General features: G+C 37.0%; 2 protein-coding genes across 20 annotated transcripts in view; one reads left to right on the top strand and one right to left on the bottom strand.

Annotated features, from left to right (window-relative positions):
* ppt1 (palmitoyl-protein thioesterase 1 (ceroid-lipofuscinosis, neuronal 1, infantile)) overlaps window positions 1-25677 on the bottom strand; it is a 356601-nt gene that overhangs the window by 180538 nt on the left and 150386 nt on the right. The gene's annotated exons all lie outside the window — the stretch shown is intronic.
* Window positions 400-22648, top strand: yrk (Yes-related kinase). Of its 19 annotated transcripts, XM_077195835.1 has the most exons (14): window positions 445-549; window positions 9389-9425; window positions 10700-10955; window positions 11043-11145; window positions 11248-11346; window positions 11433-11536; window positions 12988-13137; window positions 15026-15190; window positions 16192-16347; window positions 16929-17108; window positions 17761-17837; window positions 19267-19420; window positions 19680-19811; window positions 21076-22648. In XM_077195835.1, exons 3-14 carry the CDS (start codon window positions 10748-10750, stop codon window positions 21282-21284), a joined length of 1737 nt encoding a protein of 578 aa, XP_077051950.1. In that variant the 5' UTR covers window positions 445-549; window positions 9389-9425; window positions 10700-10747; the 3' UTR covers window positions 21285-22648. The 19 variants fall into 19 exon arrangements, with proteins under 19 accessions (XP_077051931.1, XP_077051932.1, XP_077051938.1 ...); XM_077195816.1 differs by lacking the exon at window positions 16192-16347 and having other exon boundaries at window positions 400-549; XM_077195817.1 differs by lacking the exon at window positions 16192-16347 and having other exon boundaries at window positions 400-549; window positions 10697-10955.

Here is a 25677-nt window from a genome sequence, read left to right as displayed (position 1 = left end):
AAAGGACCAATATTTTTTGATAAACTATTTCATTCTTCTAGCAATTTTTTTCTTACACAAATGTAAATTCCAGGGTGCTAAGTTCTACTTTTTCATAGTGTGTAAGGAATTTAAATCGTATCTGGACACTCTCATTACACATCCAGCAACTCTAAAGCCCTTAAATCTGTCTCACTGTGTCATTTGTATGATAATTTCCTGATTTCTTAACCTGATATTTTGCTGATTTCTAATTGTACTCTAAATTGTAGTTACCCCGGCATGATTATGTATGTTCTTAGGAATAAAAAAATCGCCATATAATGTCTGGGCGGGAGAAGAAGAAAAAAAGAATATATATATACATACATATAATTTCCCGGAATTAATTTGAATATGTAAAGTGCTAAAAGAGTAGGAGGAGTCAGCTCGCGCTTGGCCTCGCGCACAGCAGCGCTTCCGGGCATCGCGCGACTCGAGCATCCGCGGCTCAACGCCGCACGGACTCAGTTCACGTGAACCCACACTGATCCGCCTCTGTCACTGTCAGTGTGTTAGGGATTCATAAAGGTAGGAATCAAGTACTTTTCCTTAAGCATTTGTGCTTAATAACTAATTTTTTAATAAGAAAGAGATTTGAAATAAAGTTTTTTTTACTATTTTAAGTGACAGTGGCAGGTTCACAGAATATGGGCTATGACGAATAAACTTGTATGGTGACAATTTGAGGGTGTTAACGGGAATGTGTCTCGTTTAATGATGCATTTTCGTTTTGGTTTTCGCATGTGTGTGTGTGTGTGTGTGTGTGTGCATGACATGTTTTCTATCCCGGTGGGGACTTAAACCTGAATGGACACAGACTCATGGTGACTCGTGTCACTGTGGGGAGTCTAGGGACCTAAATTGAGGCACACAAGCTTACACAATCATACAAATTTAGTTTTTTTGAAAATGTAAAAATGCAGAAATTTGTGTGTGTGAAGGCTAGGTTTAGCGGTCGGGTTAGTGTAAGGGGACATAATATAGGCTACAGTTTACTTTGGACAGTATAGAAACCATTACGTCTATGGAGAGTCCTCACAAAGATTGTGTGTGTGTGTTAACATTAAGTGTGTGTGTTAACATTAAAATGAACGTGTAAATGAAGTTCAAGAGATGGTGGAAGCGATTAGTTCCTCTAGGGAGTCTGCTGACTGCTCTGTCTGTACAAGTGAAAAGCAAAGACTCTTTATGGTGGGTGAAACTGAGAGCTGAGATGATCTGAAACCTTTACATGAGTTGGATGAGAAATTATGATTCGGCAGCAGGTGCACTAAAGTTTCTTTGTGCAATTGCATTGCATTTTAACTCAGCTTTGATTGTTTGTTTGAATGAAGCAAACTATTATTTTATCTGCTGTAGCTGTGTGAATGAACTAAATAAGATGGAGAGCGAGATAATGAGAGCAGAACAAATGAGGTAATGTTGAGAAAATGTTAATGATAAATGGTCATGAGAAAGTTGCTGCTATGTTGGATGTAGAGCTTCGGTCACTGTATAGATACATCTAGACCAATGTGCTGTTCATCTACAGTAGTCAAAATTTGAAGTGGATCAAAAAAAGTTATATTTTTTATATATACAAGAACGGATATTGTTCACAATTCCTGTATAAGTATGATCCACTTCAAATGTTGACTATTGTATATAGGCTATTATTGTATGTATACAATAATATGAATACGACTGTTCCTGATGTTTTGATTCAATGGTATGTTTGTTGATTTTGGTGTATGTCAAGGAGTATTTCGAGCACCTTGGTCTCCCGTTTGGCAGTCTAAAGAGAAATGGAAAGACTGGATTGAAGATGGGAATCATGAGCAGCTCTTGCTGTTGAACTCTTTTCATAACTACTGAAACTGTCATTTAAAAGTATCGTGTGGTTTGATTAATTTAATAAAATAGAAGTGCGTGGAAAACAGAATGGAATGTCTCTAGGATTAGATTAGGCCATAGGCTTCATCACTTCCTGTTCTGTACAAGGTCACTTCCTGTCTGCTCTGCCCTGGTGCTACGGGAGGAAGAGGGTGCGGCTGTCCGGTGAAATTGTCCAAAATGCCAAATGCTAGAACTGACCAAGTCCAAGTCTCTGATATGTATTTCAGGGTTTTAGTGAATAGCTCAGTACCGACATGTCGTCTGTTGTTTTAGCGTAGAACGATTGTTAGAATACGTTTGTTAAATGAATTATATTGTATCCAAAGGTTTTTTCGTCTATTAGTGTCTGTCTGACATTGATTCACTTGAAAGAAAATGGAAGACCGTCTATAATTTTTGGGTTCATTCTTAAACTAAAAAGAAGTGAGTGAGTTTTCAGAAAAAAGGTACAAGTATTTTGTTTTCCAAAGGCACCTATACTAAAATACTGGCTGTTCATTAAAGGCCAGTTTGTGGAATCTAAATCTGGAGGAAATTGACATCATGTGGAAAAAGGAAGTGGCTGTGTTTGTGACACCTGACTTTCTGTTGCCAGGACATACTTGCTATTGTCTTCTCTCTCTCTCTCTTTCTCTCTCTCTCTCTCTCTCTCTCTCTCTCTCTCTCTCTCTCTCTCTCTCTCTCTCTCTCTCTCTCTCTCGCTCTTTCTCTCTCTCTCTCGCCCTTTCTCTCTCTCTCTCTCGCCCTTTCTCTCTCTCTCTCTCGCCCTTTCTCTCTCTCTCTCTCGCCTTTTCTCTCTCTCTCTCTCGCCCTTTCTCTCTCTCTCTCGCCCTTTCTCTCTCTCTCGCCCTTTCTCTCTCTCTCTCTCGCCCTTCTCTCTCTCGCCCCTTCTCCTCTCTCTCTCTCTCTCTCTCTCTCTCTCTCTCTCTCTCTCTCTCTCTCTCCCCCCATTTCTCTCTCTCTCTATCATTTTTGTCTTATATGCGTTTGTCTACTGTATAGGCTTGTCTAGTGGCTCAAATGTGTGTGTGTGTGTATGAGAGAGAGGATTGCAGTGTGACAACTTGTTTTCTGGTATCCTATCATTCCAGTTCCACTCACACAAGACTTCCTGTTGGAGGGGAAGGGAACTTCCTGAGCCTGAGAGTAGGAGAAGTGGGGGATAAAGGAAAAGAAAGAGGGTACAACTAAAGCCTTTTGTGGGGTCAGGCTGCAGTGTTATCATGGGCCCTGTCATGTAATCCGGTTTAAAACATGCTTTTTTGGGGGAGTTAAATAATGGCGCAAATAGCTACCAGTAAATTGACTAGCGCAAAAAAAACTTGGTAAATATTTTTTTATTCATTTCATTTAAACTCCTACAAATGCTTATGCAATAAGGTCAAGTGTTGTTTTTAATGACCCTATAAGTTCGATTAAACCATCCCCAAAAAATTTTTTTTAAGATGTCTATTTTCCTAGACTGGACATAACTTTTGACCACTACTATATACAGTATATGTGTGTTAAATACAAAAAATAATACAAAACATATACAAATATATGCATGTATCATTCACATGCAACAAGTAGTCTTGAAAGTGTATTAGTTTAGTAAATAGATTTCCTTCTTTAAAGGCAATACAGAGAGAAAGAGAAGAGTCTGAAAAGAGGAAACAAATGAGTCAAAGTGTGAAAATAAACACAATGCTGGTAAATTTGTTCCCTCACACATCACATAGGACATAGCAAAGCATGTAAAAGAAAAGCAAACATAAAAATTCTGGCCGATAATCATTTTCTTGTATCCCAGTAAAACGGCCAATATTAAAATGCTTTGATATAATGTCCAAATACATTCAAAATAAAACACTAAAAACTAAATGTAAATTTAGGCATTACATTGTACAGTATGAAAATGGATATTAATTTTGAAGTCTGCAAAAGTTTGCATTTAACAGAGTTTATTAATTATTAGTGCTTGAAATTATTAAATGTAAGGGCGTGTTTGATGACAGAAAAAGTTATCTAAAATTAAAAATAGAGGAAATAAATCTCTTCAGTTAGGCTAAATATCCGATATCGACTGATATGAATACATTAACTGATGTTACTGATAATTTATGCATCACTTCAGCCTTTTTGTTTGTTTTTGATTATTTTTTCATCACAGTAATCTTATCCACTGAAAACTTCACTGGATACTTGTTTGAGACTGAAGTTTGTTCCAGTATGTTGCAAGGTTTCAGTGTGAACCGATGAATTTCATCATTTACAGTGACCTCCACAATTGCTAAACCTCTTTGTCTGGGCACAGTTTCTCACCATCTTCCTTCCCATGCAGATATTATCGTAGTAATCGGTTGCACCTAGAAGCATCTCACTCTCTCTACAAGCCAAAAAAAGTGCTACAAAACTCGTCTCACGACCTGAATTCATGCTCCTCACGAGCTGCTTTCAGTTGTGATCGGATTATGGTCTTTGCTCTGTTGGCAAAATAGATGGTCTTCTGCATTTGCTGTTGGTAAAGCCCTCAAACCCTCAAATGCAACTTCCTCTTATCGTCACAGCTGTGAATGCTACGGTTGGTGAGGACACATTTAGACACTTATTGAGCTTGTCAATTTGCAGGCCTGAGTACTTTTAAATTATTAACGTTTTCACAAACTTTCGAGTCAAAATTACTCTTATTGTTTGGTCAGTCATATACATTTCATTGTATAGTTATATCCTTTTTTTTTCATGCATTTATCGAAAATAATTTTGATTATAGGCTTTAGAGAGCTTAAAAGACTTTTAAAGGGTTTTAAAAGCCCTCTTTTTCACCTGTAGCAAGGTTAACTTTCTGTGGCAGAACAATACGTTATTATTACATTTACATGATTGATGGTGCTAACGTTCATCATGCATGTGAATGTGTCAAACCTCTAAAAAAAAATGTGGTCTGTGTTTTCTGGTTTATATTATATTTAAACACTGAAAGTAGACTCGTCTCTTCTCTTCTGTTAAGATGTGGATCGGAGAGCAAGAGTAGCAAAAGAAGAGACATGTGGCTTCCTCTTTATTATCTCAACTGTTTCTCCTAAACAGCACTGAGATCGAACAGAGAGCAAATTGAGACTTTTGCTTTAGTCTCTTTATACTCAAAATTGAATGTGTCTCTGCTAGAAGTTCTGAAGAGATCTTACGCTGGGCTCAGAAGATAGATAAATCTACAACGAAGGCCAGTTTCACACTAGAGCTTTCAGTGCTGACCCAAGTCTGTTTGACTTTAAAGTTAAAAATTTTGAAATGTTCCAAATTTTAAAACATTCCAAATTTTCAAATTTGCATTCCAAAAAGTGGCATTCTAATGCAATGTTTAAAATGGTTGGTTGGTTTACATGAGCAAACTTACAAGGAATGGGTCATGTGAAGTGAACTATAGCGTAGTTTCCAATTGGAGTGAAAACGGAAGTGAACCGTTAGCCAATTGATCACAGGAAGGCTGCGTCCAAAATCGCATACTCTCTTTTCGGGGTGTAACGATACATGCATTCGTATTGAACCTTTCGGTTCGGTAATCGGTACGCATTACAAACCGAACTATTCGTTGGACCATTTTTCCTGCTGACCACCACAACGTTGCGCAACATCAAATTGCAAACGTAATGAAAGCGGAACGAAACTGCGCTACTCATTATTTTGTGCTTCACGAACCGTTTATCAGTTTGGACCAATGTCAGTGCAGCGCGAGCCGATCTTGATCAAGCAACACACTACAGCGCTAAGAGACCCAGTAAACAAAGCATTTGTATTCGCCACTGAAGTAATAACATCGCTGCGAGATCTAGTGAGAAGCATTAAAATGTCTCCGTTATTAAGGGATCAAACAAGATAAGACACATGTTTGTTTGTGAGAGACCCGGTGTTCGAATCCACTGTGAGACACCAATGTGTCCCTGAGCAAGACACTTAACCCCTAGTTGCTCCGGAGGCGTGCGACCTCTGACATATATAGCAATTGTAAGTCGCTTTGGATAAAAGCGTCAGATAAATGTAAATGAGAAACATTGTTCCTTGAATGAACTAGTTATAGGTTTTAAGTCCACAGATTAGCAACATTCACCATGGATTTAATATAGTATCACTAACTTGTAACCATGAAAGTTTGGCAGAAATAATAAAAATGCTTTCAAGTACATCACACATCTTTTCCCAGCACTTCAAAACTCAAATATTATCATATTTAAATGTTATTTTTAATGTGATTACCAAAACATTATTTGTTTATCCTTCAAAGATTACCCCCCATTTATAAAACTACAAGTTTCAAGATGTAAAACTCACACTTATTTAAAAATAAATTTTCTTTTAATAAATAGGAAATTTCTCTGGCATTTCTTTCTTTTTGCTGTATCGAAAACGTACCGAACCGTGACACCACTGTATCGTATCGAACCGAACCTTGAATTTTGTGAACCGTTACACCCCTACTATAATAATGACTTCACGACCTCTAAAAAAGTATGTTCTGTATATGAGTGTGTGTAGTATGATTGTAATCTGGATTCGCCATGTTGTCATTATCATGCATCTACTACCAGCATCAGCAGGCTTGTCACAATAATCAATATATATCGACTTATCACACAATATATGTATATGACTTCAATAATTTTTGGTGGCACAATATATCGCCCATTATGTTTACTTGATAATGAATGTCACCAACAGTTTGCCAATCGTGCTGTCATCTTGTCTGTTCTCCATGTCGGAGGCAAAAGCCTGTGTTCACAGAACGGTCATCGACAGGTGAAAAAAAGGCCGTGTTATTGAGGTGAGGTGTTATGGTTTTTTCCTGACAACTACATTCAGTTTGGTAGAATAAAGTCCAAACTACTCTCGACTTCAAAGCCGCAAATATAAATGTGACCATGCAAAAGGTGCACACTAAAATAATTTTAGCAGCAGATATGACCTGTTGACGCTTCTGTGCCTTTCTTCACACGAACATCTCACTGCTAAGTAGGTTTTGTGTTTTCAGCAATAGTGTGCACTGTGCACACTTACTTTACAGAGAAGTATATTTTGTGCATTACCGAGTGCGTTTTATTTTCTACTTATTTAATTTCTAAAATATTTGTTTAGTATTTATTCGACTTTTTTCATTTATTTAATTCACATGATCTAAAGAATTAAAGGTTGTTGTCTTTAGAAAGTGTTTAGGCTTACTTGGATTATAATGCTGTTATATAATGATTAGATATTCTGTGGCATAAAATGGTCTTAAAATTACAATAATATAGTTTATCGCAATTATTTCTGGGACAATATATCGCACAACAAGAAGTATTTATCGTCACAGGCCTATGCGTCACTTCACTACCATTCACAAATCCTCTCCCGTGGCCTCATGGGATAGTAAAGTGTCCATCAAATGCACACTTCAGAATCTCACCGGACGTAGTAGGTCATCCCGGTACTTTTTGCCGACTCTTTTATGAGTACTGTGATTTCTTCTTTTGTGACACTGTTTTTCGCCTACTATATAGTAGGGAAGTATGCATAGATGCATAGTTCTGCATAGTTTTGGTCACCTGTCACACTTATTATAGCATTATGCATTTGCCATAGCTGCTTATTTCTGCAGCTGAGAGCAGATCGCAATCTTCACATCTATAACAATGTACCTGTGGCAGATAAACGCAAGTGTCATTCTGTTTGCATAAAGTCTGTGGTTTTGTGATAAAGAGAGAAATGCCTCAATGAAACGGTGAGTTCTCTTAAACTTTTAGCTACTGTGGTAAACGGCTACCACTAGTACATACAAAGTTTACCTTTGGAGGCACTGGGGCAAAGAACAACTTTGTACTTTGTACTACTCATAAAATTAGCACATTAGTGCCTTGAGGTAATAATATCTACCTTTAAGGTACTACTATAAACCTTTCAGGGGTAAATAAGGTAGAAACTGTTGTGCCCCTAAAGGTACAATTTTGCACATTTTGTTTGAGAGTTTACTAAGGTTGATGGTCAAATATACCATAATTCGGCCAAAAGAGAGTCTGAAGAGAGATTTCTCTAGACGGGACGAGAGGGGTGTAATAATCGAACAAAGCAACTGAACATGCTATGTCAACTGAATAAGCCTGAATGTCAGATAATTGAAAATGAATATAAACATTTATTTAATTCTTTCAAATTATCCATCTAAGCAGAAATGCATATTGAACTTTATACTCTCTCATTTTTGTCTGTTTTTATTTGTTAATTTTGGAAGAGACCACATTGATATTCAAATAAAAGATCATTTAGAACCTCATTAGGTCTCCTGAGCTCTGAAAGAGCAAAAATTAGTTTTTTTTTTTGTCACATTAAAGAGACAGTAGTGCAATCTAAAGAAAGTGCAAAAGAGTTCATCACAAAGTGCATCTCTATAATTTATTCATTCATATACAAACCAATCGTAACTCGGTCTCTGACTTGATAGTAAAATAGAAAAATGTAACTTTTTTTTTCTGCACTCAATGACTTTCCTCATTTCTCAGCCTGCTCTCATTGTGTTTCCAGTTTTCAAAACCTAAAGAATAGACAGTCTGCTTTTCATTATCAGCCATGTATTTATTTGCTTTTATTCAGTTGTGTCAATAACTATTCTCTTTTGTGTTCAGCTGACCATTATTTGTTCAGGCCTTGCCTACAAGCATTCAATTCAACTTTTGCAGTCCATTTCTAGACTAAATCAGCGCAAATCAGATTACACATGATTATCTGAACAGAAAATGAGAAGTATGAGCACAAGCCTTTTTTTTTATTCAACATTGTTTCATATAATTTATTTGATGTAATTCTGCATAGATTGGCCGGAGATATGAATGGAGCAACAGATTCAGATTCATGGGAAGTTCCTGAAGAGACATGATCAAAATGGAAACAATAAGCATGGGTGGTGGACTGTATTGTTTTCTCCAGCAAAATGATACACACCTATTGTAAAGCAAAGCTTGTGATGATTGTTGATTTGTTAAGCGTGGTGACTGTCGCATTTTGCAAGTGTGTGTGTGTGTGTTTGTGTCTGCTCTGTGAAATCTTCTTTTGGGATGTTTATGTGTATCTTGGAGTAAGTTTGGAATATTTTCATGTGGCAGAAGGAAAACCGATTGTCCGAGGGGTGGAGCGATACGTGTTGTGAATGTGTTGCCCGTTTGCAGCTGGACCCTCTCTCTCTCTGCAGGAAACGAGGGGGAGGCTTTAGTGGGCCGGACAGGAAACACTCGCAAAACTGGCATCCTGTTGATCCACTGATGGTCAGTCAGATAGAAATACAGGACATGGCTTTATACAGCCAAAGAGTGGACATTGCGCACACACGTACATTTTCAAGGGGAATTTTAACTGTGAACTTCCCTTTCTCTAGACAGGAAAGTAAGAGGAAGTAGCGCAAAAAAAGTGTTAAGTCACAAAATATAATTTCACTTTCTTTCTGTTCATTGCTTATATTTGTATCTTCTCTCTCTCTCTTTCTTCCCAGGATGTTGGTGTGTATGGAAAGCTGATCTGATGATCTGGTGAGACACAAATCTGATAATGTCTACTGACTGTTGACTTGTACTCAAATAGTTCTTTCATTACATTTACACTCTTACTGAGGGGAACAAAGTAGAGAAACCTCTCAACATGGACACACTCCATATATTAAATGCCATCTTCATCATACATATAGAGAGCACAAAATCAATCTGAACACTTAAGCTAGGGTTGTACGATTTATCAAAATCGTCATATAGAGCTTAGTGCTATTATCTAATCGCAAAGACTGCAGTTTAATGAAATAAATATTTTTATTTATTCTTTTTTTTTGGGTGAAGTGCAGCACTGTGTTCTTTTACACGCAAACATCCAGTGTTTTCAGCGTCTCGGTTCACAGTAAATTCTGCTCCACACGATCTCATCTCTGAGTTTGTGTCGGTTATGACGTGCGTTTAGGAACATAATCTTCACTAACTTGTGATGAGAAGCAATTATAAACCTGCCATTGTCAACAAAAGAGAAGCTGAAATGTCTCTGTGGTTTCCACTGAAATAAAAGCTCAATGGCTTAACGTTTAATATCAAAGCCATAAATATTAGTACTGTAATTGTATAGTTGTACTGTAAAATAAAATTATTATTATTATAAAATTATTTTAAAACTAATATTATTTACAGTGCAATATTACTGGATTACATTTTTTTAAATTAGTCTAATATATTTATTTAGATAAAGTAATAATTATTATAATTATTAATATTACATATATTTTGTATTATTATTATTATATAATAAATATAATATATATCCATTTTGGTAAAACTTTACAATAATGTTTCATTAGTTTATATCAGTAAACTACTTTAGTTTACATGAACTTAGATTAAACAATACTTCTACAGCATTTATTAATCTTATTTAATGTTAATTTTAACATTTACTAATACATTATTCAAATCAAAAGTTGTATTTGTTAACATTAGCTATTGCACTGTGAACAAACAATGAATGACTGTATTTTTATTAACTAACATTAACAAAATAAATGTTATTTTGTATAAATTTATTATCTAATTATTATTTATATTGATATATACCAATGATATAGCACCACGAACTTGGAGACTTTTTAAATCATATTACAATCATAATTTTTGATTTTGACACAACATTTCGATTGTTTTTCTCCAAATCGTGCAGCCTTTACTCAAGTCACACCTTAAAAACAAATGTCATTGCATTAGATGTCAAATAGCTTACTAGATACTACTGTCAAATTAATTCTCCTTTATCTTGTTTCTATGGGAAGAAGCTCTGTTTCCAGGGTGATGAGCTGTGTGCTTTGAAAATATCGAATATTATGGGCTGTGCTTGCTGTAAGCAGAGGAAGGCCAGTAAAGCTGTGTCCAATCCCAACTCGTGTGACCCAAGCAATGGGATCCAGTCATTAGAACCCTCCCGATACATCCCCGATCCGACTTTTAACCCATCAACGGGGTTGATCCCGAACTTTAATGATTTTTCAAACACAATGCCTGCTCCCTTGTCCCGCCCAGCTGCCATCACAGGTGTGTAAAGTGTCTGTTTCAGTGTTTCATAATGATGATAGCGTTACTTCCCTCACTGACAACTAATATGTTTGTGTGTTTGTTCAGGAGGAGGTGTAACACTCTTTATAGCCCTCTATGACTATGATGCCCGTACAGAGGATGACCTGAGTTTCCAGAAAGGAGAAAAGTTCCATATTATCAACAACACGTAAGTTCAAAGCAGGACAGTTAAAGTAAGATTCACACGGTCTTTTTTTACACAAACACTAACCATATCTTCCTTCTTTCCCCTTGCTTCTCTCTCCCATAGCGAGGGCGACTGGTGGGAGGCTCGTTCACTGGACACAGGGAATAATGGGTACATTCCCAGTAATTATGTGGCCCCTGTGGACTCCATACAAGCTGAGGAGTGAGTTACACATAAACATGCCCTTTCATGAAGTTACGATCACATTATATACATTTTAAAATACACTTTTTTTTTGGTCAATGCAGGTGGTATTTTGGAAAGATGGGCCGGAAAGATGCCGAACGACAGTTGTTGGCACAAACTAACCCTAGAGGGACGTTCCTAATACGTGAGAGCGAGACAACAAAAGGTAAATGCTTTTATTTAAAAATTAGCAATGCATACTGTATATTTACATTTCGTTTTCAGTAAGGACCACGGTCAATTAAAAACATATTTGTAGTGTTATGAGATTATGTAGAATTGTGATTTAATCTCATATTTTTTGTAGTTAACTATCCTTTTTGAAGGAAGAAAAAATATATTTGTGTATTATATGTGCTAATGTTCAAATCTTTGGGGTCAGTAAGATTATTAATACTTTTATTCAGCAAGCAGAGCTTGACATTATCTTTTTTGCTTACCATCAACTGTGGTTAGTGGTTTTTCAAAGTTTTTCTAGCCACTCAGCATTTTCACTGTCCACAATTTAGACATCGATACCATGTGGAAAAACTGCCATATAGATATTTTTTATTTTATCTCATAAAATTTGCTGTCACTTTAAGACCTGACGCACGGATCCATTATACTTTTACACGTGTTTTCTTCCTTGACTTTACGTTCACTTAAAACATAACTGACTGTGTTTACGTGAATACTCACCAAGACCGGCATTTTTACATTATTTTGAGTGTGTTTGACTGTTTAAATGCAATAAGCAGCGAAAAAAGTGCTCAATTTAGTACTGAGAGGCAGCTTTATACGCGCACTTTGGGTGTGAGCACAAAATCTGTGGGAATGAGTAAAATGATGTGCAATACGTGCAAATCCCACAACGAAATACAAACCCTGTAACACCAACAATGTTCATCCAGAGCAAATGAAACGAGTGAGTGAGGAGAGGCGGGTTTGTGTGTCAAGAGGAGAGTGTGAGAAAGCGCAGCTGATATCGTGTATCTATTCTGCGGAAAATGTATTGGTAGTGTTTCAGATATTTTGGTATCAATATGTAGGGAAAATCTATATTTTTGTACTTAGTTTATTCTTTTTTAAAAACATTTAAAATATATTTCAAAACCTTTAAAAAATGTACTGACCCCAAACTTTTGAATGGTCACATTTCTCTTTTTTACTGCAATCAGTCTTCTTTAACCAGAGGACAAAGTCAATGCAATTATCAAATAACAAACACCATCTTATGGTAACAATAATTTAAACCAGTTTAATCGCATGCATTAACATTGATAGCCTACATTTAGTGTATTAAAGCATACGTCACTTCTTTTAAAGTGCCATTCAAAAAGTACAAAGAAAGGAACATGCGAGGAACAACTAAAAAATATTAGTTTGAGTTGATACAGTGAATACAGTGGATGTGCTGTAATGCAGGTTATTTTAATAATTGGCCAGATGACACGAAAATTCATAAATGCCAATGCAGTTATTTAGTGTAACTGAAAAGATTATTCTTTTTGGTAATTTCATTATTAAAAATTGGTTTGATATGCACTGAATTCATCTCGCCAACCAATTTAAAAACAGAAGCATGTTCAAACCTTTAAAAAATGTGTTTACACACGTCTGTTCACCTCTTTTTAGGAGCATACTCTTTGTCCATCAAAGACTGGGATGATGCGAAGGGCGAACATGTCAAGCACTATAAGATTAGGAAGCTGGACAATGGCGGTTATTACATCACAACAAGGACACAGTTTGATACCGTCCCGCAGCTGGTGGAGCATTATAGAGGTAAGTGCAATACAAGTACACTTCACACACATATAACATACTTTTATTTGAAAATGTTATTATACATATACATATATTATTATGCAACATATTGTATTAAAGAGGTCCTATTATGCTAATTTACAGTTTCATGATTTTTGTTCATGCAGTCAACTAGAATACATTATTTAATGTTCAAAAAACTTTTCTTTAAAACCCACCTTCCGAAAAGCAGAGTCTGATCTGATTGGTCAGCCAGCCCCAGTCTGTTGTGATTCGTCCACTGCTTAGACTGTGTTTCAGAAATGTAACTCCCCTTACGCTGAGGTGCTGTAAACATCAACATATGTCTATGACTGTAAACACTACTCTGACTACACTAACTATGGCATCAGTTTTGCCGTATCAGACTCAAGAATACAATGGAGAGTTCAGAAACACTGACACTGATATAGAGAATAACTCCCGCTAGAGGGACTTTGTGCTTTGTAACTTTTATCTATGTTAAAGAATGTCTTCAGAAGGAAGCATCGTTTATTGGGTCTAAAGTATATGTGTTGGTTAATATTTACTGCGATTAAAGTTATCGACAGGTCAGTTTATTTTTGCCCATCTTTATTTCCTCGTAGTGCCCAAATGACTTCTCTGCTTCGACCAAGTGCATCTTTTGTATCCGTTTCTGTTAGTGATCCTCCTACTCAACCTGTCAGTCTTGTGCTATCAGCCTTCCTGTTTCACTGTTATTGTTGAATCTACAGTCACTCTCACACACCCACATGCATGTATGCTCTCATGAATATACAGCGCTGCTTCTCAGACAAACCACTTCAACAGTTAAACTGAAATTAGACCACCTACTACCCCAAATATGGGGCAAACCACCAATTACCACTGAACAGTTACTTTCAGTTCTAAGTGCTGAAGACATTTGTACTCTAAGTATTGAAACAGTCCCACTTTTATTAATCCAAATTTAATTTAAATGAACTGGAGTACTACTGTTCACTAGCTAATGAGTTGTACTGAACACAAAATTTTGTTTGTTTTTGTAAAATAAATGATTTATTTTATTTAACGAGGATGCATTAAATTGATCAAAACTGACTGTATAGGCTTTTACATTTTTACAAACAAATTTTTTTTTTTTACATTCTTTTGAACTGATAATGTGACACTGAGGACTGAAGAAATTATGCGGAAAATTCAGCTTTGCATCACAGGAATAAATTACAATTTACATTATATTTACATAGAAATCAGCTATTTTAAGTTGTAATAATATTTAACAATATTACTGATTTTACTGTATTTTTAATTAAATAAATGCACCTTTGGAGAGCAGAAGACACTTCTTTCAAAAACAGTAAAAAATCTTACCAACCCCAAACTTTTGCGCAGTACCGTGTAACTGTCAGGTATTTATTGAAGTGACACAGTAGAAACACTACCATAAATTAAAAAGTCAATTGCTTCATTGTTATGGGATTATTAATCTATCAATTAATTAATTTCAAATTTTTCATTTATTTTTTTATAATTAACTTATTTATAAAGGTTTTTCTACTGTATAATAATAATAGTAATTATATAAATATATTATTATATTTAGTATTATAAATATATTATTAAAAGTAAATATATCATTATATTAGAGAATAGTTTAAAATAATACTTATAATCTAACAAATCTTTAGTATAATGCTGCCTCCGCTGTCTGTCAGTGAGCTCTGGCGCCCTCTGCTGAGTGAACACGTATCATACACGTTTTCCATGCATATATGTGCTTGTGATTCCTTCTTTAATCTGATTTGTGTATTTGTAAATGTTTGTTTTATATAGCTTGCTATAGCCTGCTGTCTCCTCTCGTTTCTATCCATGTCTTTCTTTTTCTCCGTACTCTGTTCTTCAGAGCGTGCAGCAGGGCTGTGCTGCCGTTTGATTGGCAGCTGTAGGCGGGGCATGCCTAAACTGGCTGACCTGTCTGTGAAGACTAAGGATGTTTGGGAGATTCCCAGGGAGTCACTTCAGCTCATTAAGAAACTCGGCAATGGCCAGTTCGGTGAAGTGTGGATGGGTAGGAACCACAAAAAGCATGGGAACATGTTGCAGGAGGAAGGGAACAAACCTCGCACACCTTGCTCACCCTGCCTGTGGTACAGTGCCTTGCAAAAATATTACATTTCTCAAAGGTACAATATGTAACTTTTGGCCCTCTAGCTGTTAAAAAACAAAACTGCATGCATTTTGTGGAAGAATTTTGGTTTTGCTTCGGCTGTGTGGATGAATATGGTTCCTTCTACAGTTCATAAAACATTCACTAGATTTTAAAGATATAACCAGTTTACATGGAAAGGATCTCAAGCTGACGTTACTGTAGCTTTATTCGTTATTAGACATGATACTTTCTTGAAAATAAATTCCAGCACAGCGCTACAACCATAATGAAATGATTTTCACAATAGATGATGCTTTACAATCTAAATATGCCAATTTATCTGTTCAATAAAATACTCGTGTTAAGTATAAAATTCACTTGTTGGGTAATAAAAACACCATCTTCTTTTGCTTTTATTTGATTTTATGTACGCAATGTCCAGCGAAAACCATCCCGACTGATCTAAAATATAAACGCTTTTAAAACGTTTTGGAAGGAGATTTGATGATGTATTGACTCATTATATACATTTTGTTCATTTTTAACATAAAAAGTTACATATTGTACCTTTTAAAGAGATGGTCCAGCCAAAAAAAAAATTTGTCGTCATTTACTCACAACCATCAAATCGAACCAACCCTAAATCATTTTCTTTCTTCTGCAAAACATAAAAGAAGATTTTGAATTAATGTCGGTAACCAAACAGTTTTAGGTACCATTGGACTTCTTTTGTATGAAAAAAAAATTTATTTGCAAGGAACTGTGTAGATGAAAGCGTGGATGACAGGGAAATAACGTAAGGCTGTGCTGTTTTTGTTCTCTCTCTCTCTGGTCCATCTAACATTGCATGCCACCCTGTCCCCCCCCCCCACTCTCTCTCTCTCTCTCTCTCTCTCTCTCTCTTTCAACACTCCTAACAGGTAGTAATGATGGTTTATGTTGCTACTTGACTAAAGCCTGTCCAAATGCCACGCCCCAAACACTGGGTTTAGGGCGGGACGCCTGGGAGATCGCCCGGGATACGCTGCAGCTCAACAGAAAGTTGGGTCAGGGTTGTTTTGGCGACGTCTGGATGGGTGAGACGGATACGACAGTGTCGATGTCCATGTCAGCATTTGCTAAAGCTACAGCCGGCATTCCCAAAGGATGCATCATTCTTTGGCACTTTAGCACGTTTTTCCATGCTATTTCAGTCCAGACCATTGCATAGGCCAATCGCCAATGCAGTCATAATGACAAGAGAACATGGAAAGGTGTCCTTCTGTGGGCCATTCACAATGCTGAATATCCAAAATGCATAAATGCTGTGATTGACCCTGCTTTGCCAAGCATCAGTCTATGGTTCTGAACTGTCAGCTAATCCTCAAATGCACTACGTCAGCTAAACCCCAATAGCATTTTAGCCCTGTGTCGATGTTCATTGACATTAAAAATGCAACAGCACATTTGACAAACATTGCGTATATAAAGAAATCAAATAAAAAATCAGCTCTTTTCCTGTAGTCTGGAGTTAATCCAAGCTTCATGTTGCTTTGGTGTGTGGCCGTATTCCCAGATCCCTCTACATCTGTTTCTCCCTACCCCTTCTCTCATCGCCTAAACATTCCCATGTTCAAACGCTTCTTCCGACTGTGTCTGACACTGTTTCTATGTGTAGGCATGTGGAATGGCACAACTAAAGTTGCCGTGAAAACCCTGAAGCCGGGCACCATGTCTCCGGAGGCCTTCCTGGACGAGGCCCAGATCATGAAGAGGCTCCGGCATGATAAACTGGTACAGCTGTACGCTGTGGTGTCTGAGGAGCCTATCTACATCATCACAGAGTTCATGAGTCAAGGTATATACAGATATGAGAATGTTGTCTGGGAGAGACATGTTTATATGCACTACCATTCAAAAGTTTGGGGTCGGTAGGATTTGTTCATGTTTTTGAAAGAAGTCTCTTATGCTCACCAAAGTTGCTTTTGTTTAATTAAAAAATACAGTAAAAACTGTTATATTGTGAAATATTATTACAATTTAAAATAACTGGTTTCTATTGTAATGTATTGTAAAATGTAATTTATTCCTGTGATGCAAAGCTGAATTTTCAGCATGATTACTCCAGTCTTCAGTGTCACATGATCCTTCAGAAATCATTCTGATATGATGATTTGCTGCTCAAGAAACTTTTATTATCAGTGTTGAATACAGTTGTGCTGCTAAATACTTTTTAGAAAACGTTCCAGGGTTCTATGATATATAGAAAGTTCAGAATAACACTATTTATTTAAAATCATTCTTTTGTAACATTAAAAATTTTATGATTTTAAGCATCCTTGCTGAAAATTTAAAAAAAAAATCTTACTGACCCCCAACCTTTAAATGATTATGTATGTTTTTATATTATAAAAATATTTAAAGAAATGTGTGTGTATACATATATATATATATATACTGTATACACACACACACACACACATAAACATTTCTTTGATGCTTCTGTTTAGGAAGCTTGTTGGACTTTTTGAAAGATGGAGATGGCAGAAACTTAAAATTGCCTCAACTTGTGGACATGGCAGCCCAGGTAAAGCTACTTATTATTCAACAAATATATCAAACATTCATTATCCATTACTGGGACAGTCTTCCTGAAGCAACTTAGTGTTAAATGGTTAAAGTTAGAACCAAGAAGCTGGTGTTCGGTCTAGTGAATAAGAAAAAACCCAGCTTGACCTATGTAGTGCGATTCTCGAATTAATCACTTGTCAGTCAGTTTATTGAAACGTGCAGCATTACCAGAATTGTTCTTTGCATTTCCCATTTCTATATATGGTAACATATCAAGCCCACATAGATCTTCAGATCCTGGATCAGTTAAGTATTAGCATGAAATGTACACCACTGGTGATAAGACACCCAGATATCTCAGTCGTTCTGTACAGGGTTAATCACCCTTGAACCTTTGAAGAAGAAAAAATAAGATGCCTTAAAAAAAAAAATGTCAAGATCTAAAAAGCATCATTCTTTTTTTTTTTAGATCATGTCTTTATTGAGAACGTGTCCATGCTTGGCAGGTTTGGTTTGATTAAAATGAACTGGTGCGATTGCTCTGTTAGTGTGGCTCATTTGAATAAGTGCGAATGTTGTCATCTGAACCCTGGTGACACCAAACAAGTGGACCGAGGCGCTGAAAAGATGAGAATGAAAATGGACCAAAAACGGGACATGAGGTCACAAGATGCGACCCTTAAAAGGCCAGATTGCTCAAGCATATCTTTTTCTTGTCATAGTCGTGATGTTGCCCATCACATTTCGTCTCATCGCAACAGATCTTTGTGTGTGTGTGACGGAGGGATTCCTGACGCTGTTTTGACTCCTTTACACATTTTATAAGCTCTTAACAAGTTCTCAGCTTGTCAAAATACCATCATATGTAGCCACACACATACACCGAGTGCATTTAGCCCAGAACACAGCGTTGTTTTACTTGTTCAGTAAGTTCCATCACGAAATATACATAATAAAAGACGACCAATCAGGTTGTGAACACATTCTTATGCCTTTAGGTTCGGTATCTTTAGCTACGGTGTTAAAATGCCAGTGTGAACGCTAAGCAGACCAGGACTAAATTTTTTTTTTAGGGGGGGGGGGGGGGGGGGGGGGGGGGGGGGGGGGTCTGTACCAAACGAGCCGAACTACAAGTGTGAACACACCCCGAGACATTTTATAAGCTCTTCACGAGTTCTCAGCCCAGCGCACAGCATTGTTTATGGTGTTTATAAGTTCGGTCGCAAAATATAGGCCTTATCATAAAGGCCTTTTTTTCTGTCTTTAGGTTCTGTGTTTAAAATGACAGTGCAAGCGCTAAGCAAACCAGGACTAAATATATCATTTGCTTTTTTGGTCCGGACCAAAAGAAGCAAGAGAACCGAACTACAAGTGTGAACACAACCTAAAACTAATATCAATCTCACTTCTTAAGTATAGTGATGAAAGTGCTTGCTTTCTTCTAGATCGCCGGGGGCATGGCGTATATTGAGCGGATGAACTACATCCACAGAGACCTGAGAGCTGCCAATATCCTGGTGGGAGAGGGTCTGGTCTGTAAGATTGCAGATTTTGGACTGGCGAGACTCATTGAGGACAATGAGTACACCGCAAGACAAGGTCACTGACAATCTATGACCTAAACTTGATCTTGAGTTTCATCCTTTATTTGATACTATCAAATGTTATTTATCTGTTCTTTGCCCTTCATTCAACATCATTCCTGCTCATTTTGTTCTAATACTCATTGTACAATTTTCATCTTTCATTTCTCGATTTTGGGTTTCTGCATCCAAGTCCTTTGGTTCAACGCTTTCCATTTAATCTAATCATTATTAAATGTGTGCTGAACTGATCAATCTCAATCCTCATGTTATAGGAGCAAAGTTTCCGATAAAGTGGACCGCCCCAGAGGCTGCTCTGTATGGGAAATTTACCATCAAATCAGATGTGTGGTCTTTCGGCATCCTGTTAACTGAGCTCATCACCAAGGGGCGAGTGCCTTACCCAGGTGCGTTTATACACACTGGCTGGTGCACATTATCTTTATTTCCTTGTTTTCTTTTGTACACTGGCAGAATGAGCTAAAATAACAGTAAATGAATAATTGGGAATTTTTACAAAATGCTGTTAACTTTTTTGATGTTTTTTAAGAATTTTAATTGTAATTCAAAACTGTTTTTTACAACATTGTTACCCAGTGTATTTAATTAGCAGTGTTTTCAAAAAAATATTTAGTTATAAAAAGCTTTTGTTAAAAAAGATTGCAAAAACTGAAAAAGTCATATAAAGTCATATAAATAAAACAACTATAAATCAAAGTTTAAGCACATGCTTCCACTGAAAAATAGTAAAAAAATATATTCATGTATATTTTGTATCCTATTAATGGAAAGAGCTATGTGGATCACATATTGTTGTCCAAAATGTACACTACTGTTAAAACTTGTTTGTTTTTGAAAGAAGTGTCTTATATTTGATATATTTGAAATATATTTAAAAATGCAATTTATTACTTTGATGCAAAGCTGAATTTTCAGCATCATTACTCCAGTCTTCAGTGTCACATGATCCTTCAGAAATCATTCTAATATGCTGATGAACGTTGAAAATACTTATGCTGCTTAGTGTTTTTGAGGAAACTGTAATTCATTTTTTCAATTCAACTTTCTTTGATGAATAGAAAGTTTGATTCAGAACTACAAACACAAAAATTGTTAAAAACATGGCAAATGTGCACAACCAACGGTTAAGTAGAGAGGTTTAGATAAAGGGGTTTGAGTGCTTAAGAATAAAAATTGAACCTGAAAAAAATATTTATGTAATGTTAACCGTGGTATATTTCATCTGTATATTTTTTTTTATAAAGATCCATTTGGCCGGTAACTTTTAAATGCATCACCATGCAAAAATAAAGGTTCTCCGCATGAAAGAAAGACCCACTAGTAGATCAACATGCCACTTCTTTTCTCTCCAATACGGTAGAAAATTAAATGAAATGAGATGTGGAAGATGTTAACTATGACAATATGATTGACAGGCCAGTTTACGGTGACAGGATGCGCATAACTATGCGACAGCATCCGTTAAGGATGCAATTTTATGACGTGATATAGTACATCCCAAAGCTTCTGCTACACTCTCAAAAGTATGCACTTTTTCTTCACCCTAAGAGTACACCATTTTAGGGCGTGTAGTATAAGTAGGGAAGCAGCAAAATCATACTAGTCTCGTAGTATATATAATTCTCTTTCTATGTGTATGGATTTGTGCAGGGATGAACAACAGAGAGGTGCTGGAGCAGGTGGAGCGTGGGTATCGCATGCCGAGTCCGCAGGGCTGCCCGGCGTCACTGCACGAGCTGATGGTCCAGTGCTGGAGGAAGGACCCAGACGAGAGACACACCTTTGAGTACCTGCAGGGCTTCCTGGAGGACTACTTTACTGCTACTGAACCCCAATACCAGCCTGGAGAGAACCTGTGATAGACGCATATGATGCATTAGCTCAATATATCCTTCAGGAAAGATGCAATTGCCTTTACTTTCTATCACAATACCTCCAAAAACTGCTGCACTGATGCACGGCACCTCAATCACAGGATCTGAACATGCTATCTCTCATCTTGTGGTTTAGCGTGAGAGCTTCAAACTAAAAATGCTTTCCAAGATACTGCTCTCAAACAGCAAGATGGGTCACTTTTTACTTATTACTGAAGTAATAACAATGGGCAATGTTAATGTTGGTTATTTTTTAACTTTAACCCCTGGTTTCACAGACAAGGCTTAAGCTTAGACTAAAATGCATGTTTGAGGTGTTTTAACTGAAAGCATATCTTAAAACATGTCGGTGCCATTGTTTTGTCTCGAGATGCACATCATGTTTTTTCTAAGGCATGTTTATAAAAGCTACTTTAACGTCCTAATTGAACTAAGGCCTTATCCTGGCTTAATCTAAACCCTGTCTGTGAAACTAGGCCTATAATATGACATCACATATTAATACAGTTTATTACATATTTTTGCTTGGGCAATAGCAAATAGTTACCTATTTAATCATTAACACTTGCCTGTTTCACTATATCCACCGCTGTATTTGAAAGCTCTGTCTCTTATAGACTATTCAAGTAATTTCTAATGAGTTATTCTGGACAACAGAAAATTTTGCTCTGATATAAAACAGAAATCTCTACTGGGACATTCGGCAGTAATCCGGATAGCTGAGATTTTTCACACAGCTATCTAGTCGGAGGTATGTTTTGTGATGAATGTGATGAATCACAGAGAAAGCTCTTCCAGCTCCTGAATGAGCATTGTTGAATGTATCAATTCAGCCTTTCTTTTTTTGTTTGCCAAAAAAAAGGAAACTAAATGCAAAGGTCTTGATATGCAAAAATTAAATCTGGTGATTGTGTGTCCATCTCAAAACAGTTTGAAATGCTCTTGCTTTTGTTTCTCTAGGCCGTGTTCATTTATCCAGTCATGTTATTGCTTCATAATAATCACTTTTGTTTGATTTTCTTAAGTCTAACAGTCTTGTATTATCTTATTAGAGAGCAGTTTTGTTGTTTTATGGTGGACGCAGTATTGACGTCAGCATTCAAAAAGATTTCCTTCAGAGCTGTCCTTTAAAATGAGAAGTTTTAAACTACTGTTTTTATTATGTTTCCTGCATTTTACACTGTATTTTACATCATATCTCTGTGATTTGGTTTATAATTTAAGTGGATATCAAACCTGTGCCTTTATTCAGGGTCAGTGATATTCTACTGTATTCCTGAAGTGAAGAATGTGTATTACAATTATGTAATGTTCGTGCCATTTTATTATACTGAGCTTACTGAACTGAACCCATGTGTCTAACATGCTTCTTTTACTTGACGTCCACACTTACACACTTTTGCAGAATGCATTCACATTACAGCTGCACTTTTGATCAGTAAAAGATCTCAATCTAAACAACCACGTTATCTTATTCCTGAATGACAAGGATTCGGCTGTATACAGTTATCACAGAAGTACTGGGATAAAAGCTTATACACTCACCAAAAGGATTAGTAGGAACACCTGTTCAATTTCTCATTAATGCAATTATCTAATTAACCAATCACATGGCAGTTGCTTCAATGCATTTAGGGGTGTGGTCAAGGTCAAGACAATCTCCTGAACTCCAAACTGAATGTCAGAATGGGAAAGAAAGGTGATTTAAGCAATTTTGAGCGTGGCATGGTTGTTGGTGCCAGACGGGCCGGTCTGAGTATTTCACAATCTGCTCAGTTACTGGGATTTTCACGCACAACCATTTCTAGGGTTTACAAAGAATGTTGTGAAAAGGGAAAAATATCCAGTATGCGGCAGTCCTGTGGGCGAAATTGCCTTGTCGATGCTAGAGGTCAGAGGAGAATGGGCCGACTGATTCAAACTGATAGAAGAGCAACTTTGACTGAAATAACCACTCGTTACAACCGAGGTATGCAGCAAAGCATTTGTGAAGCCTCAACACGCACAACCTTGAGGCGGATGGGCTACAACAGCAGAAGACCCCACCGGGTACCACTCATCTCCACTACAAATAGAAAAAAAGAGGCTACAATTTGCAAGAGCTCACCAAAATTGGACAGTTGAAGACTGGAAAAATTTGCCTGGTCTGATGAGTCTCGATTTCTGTTGAGACATTCAGATGGTAGAGTCAGAATTTGGCGTAAACAGAATGAGAACATGGATCCATCCTGCCTTGTTACCACTGTGCAGGCTGGTGGTGGTGGTGTAATGGTGTGGGGGATGTTTTCTTTGCACACTTTAGGCCCCTTAGTGCCAATTGGGCATTGTTTAAATGCCACGGCCTACCTGAGCATTGTTTCTGACCATGTCCATCCCTTTATGGCCACCATGTACCCATCCTCTGATGGCTACTTCCAGCAGGATAATGCACCATGTCACAAAGCTCGAATCATTTCAAATTGGTTTCTTGAACATGTCAATGAGTTCACTGTACTAAAATGGCCATCCAGAGTCACCAGATCGCAACCCAATAGAGCATCTTTGGGATGTGGTGGAACGGGAGCTTCGTGCCCTGGATTGGCATCCCACAAATCTCCATCAACTGCAAGATGCTATCCAATCAAAATGGGCCAACATTTCTAAAGAATGCTTTCAGCACCTTGTTGAATCAATGCCACGTAGAATCAATGCAGTTCTGAAGGCGAAAGGGGGTCAAACACAGTATTAGTATGGTGTTCCTAATAATCCTTTAGGTGAGTGTAGGTCGGATAAACACTGATGTCTACAGTAGCAATCGTTACACCAGTAGGTGGCGACAAATGACTGTGAATGGGTTTGTCATTGAATCATTTATTCAAGAGATTCATTTAAAATGCTGATTCATAAACTGTCTGAAATCACATTCTCTCTTGAGTAGGTACTTATTCTGAATAAGTAATTACTTCTCAACCGCTAAAAAAGCATGTGCTATATAGTATTAGTGTGTAAAGTATGAATGTAATCCGGACGTACTAGATTCGCCATGTTGTCATTATCATGTGACCTATGGCGTCAGTTGCGTTGCTTCACAAATCCTCTCCTGTGGCCTCATGGGATAGCAAAGTGTCCATCATATGTTCACTTCAGAATCTCACCGGAAGTAGTAGGTCATCCGGGTACTTTTTGAGTACTGTGAATTCGGACATACTAATCTTGTCACTTACAGGTTTTCGCCTCTAAGTGCCTGTTATATAGTAGGGAAGTATGGTATTTCGGACGCAGCCATAGTCTTTTCAATGGCATCCACTGTATAAAGCTCCTAGATCAATTATCATTTTCCACAGCTCAAATTGTCGGGTTTTTTTTGTCTACTGAAATTTCTTGGAAATATATTTTTGCAGTGTTTCTTCAGCAGAACAATCCAAAAACGCATTAAATAACAGTACAACAAACTGAAGAGATGTATGTCTATCCCTCACAGCCTCGCTTTCATTCCTGTTAAAAATCAAAGATGGTGCTGCTGTGAATAAGGTCCATAAAGATTGTATCAATTACATTTTTACACCAGTAGGTGGCGACAAGTAACTGAATGGATAGGCATTAAATCATTAATTTAAAAGATTCGTTTAAAAACGCTGATTCATAGGCTGTGTCTCAAATCGTATAGTCTGAGTAAGTACATATAGTAAGAGTGTGTGTAGTATGAACATAATCTGGAAGTACTACATTCGCCATGTTGTCATTGTCATATGACCTACCAGCATCAGTTGTGAGTTGTGTCACTTCACTGTCATTCACATATTCTCTCCCGTGGCCTCATGGGATATTAAAGTGTCCATCTTATGCTCACTTCATAATCTCACCGGAGGTAGTAGGTCATCTGGATACCTTTTCCCGACTCTTTTTATGAGTACTGTGATGTGAATTCGGACATACTCATTTTGTTTTCGTTTACTATATAGTAGGGAAGTATGTGATTTCGGATGCAGCCATCGGAAAATCACTGAAAGAAAATCACATTCTTTCAAACTTTTTTTAAAAAATTAATTCAATTAATTAAACTGAAATATTTTTAAATAGACTGCAGCAAGTAACATTTTGTCAGAACCGGACAAATGACGTTATTTTGTTTAGGTGTCTAGCCTATTCAGAATCGTAGGAGAATTGTAATCTCTATTTTAAACAGATCGTGAGTCTCAATTGATCAGGAATGGTGCAGCAAGTGTGCGTCGAAGAGAAACACGCTCGATTGCTCTGCATTCATATGCTCTCCACTTTGCTGTCCAGTGTCCACAAGATGGCAGAAGAACCATAATGTGAAGACTGGGAGGTGTGCAGGGTTTTTAGTATGCTGTATTGGTTTATTAATTATCCTGCTGGGGTTTGTAGTCATGATGGT

This window comes from Siphateles boraxobius, unplaced genomic scaffold, assembly GCF_051911475.1.
Source record: "Siphateles boraxobius isolate OS27281-9 unplaced genomic scaffold, OSU_SipBor_1 35, whole genome shotgun sequence".
Lineage (NCBI taxonomy): Eukaryota > Metazoa > Chordata > Actinopteri > Cypriniformes > Leuciscidae > Siphateles > Siphateles boraxobius.
The sequence above is the reverse complement of the archived record's forward strand: the minus strand, read 5'-3'. Positions and strand labels throughout refer to the sequence as shown.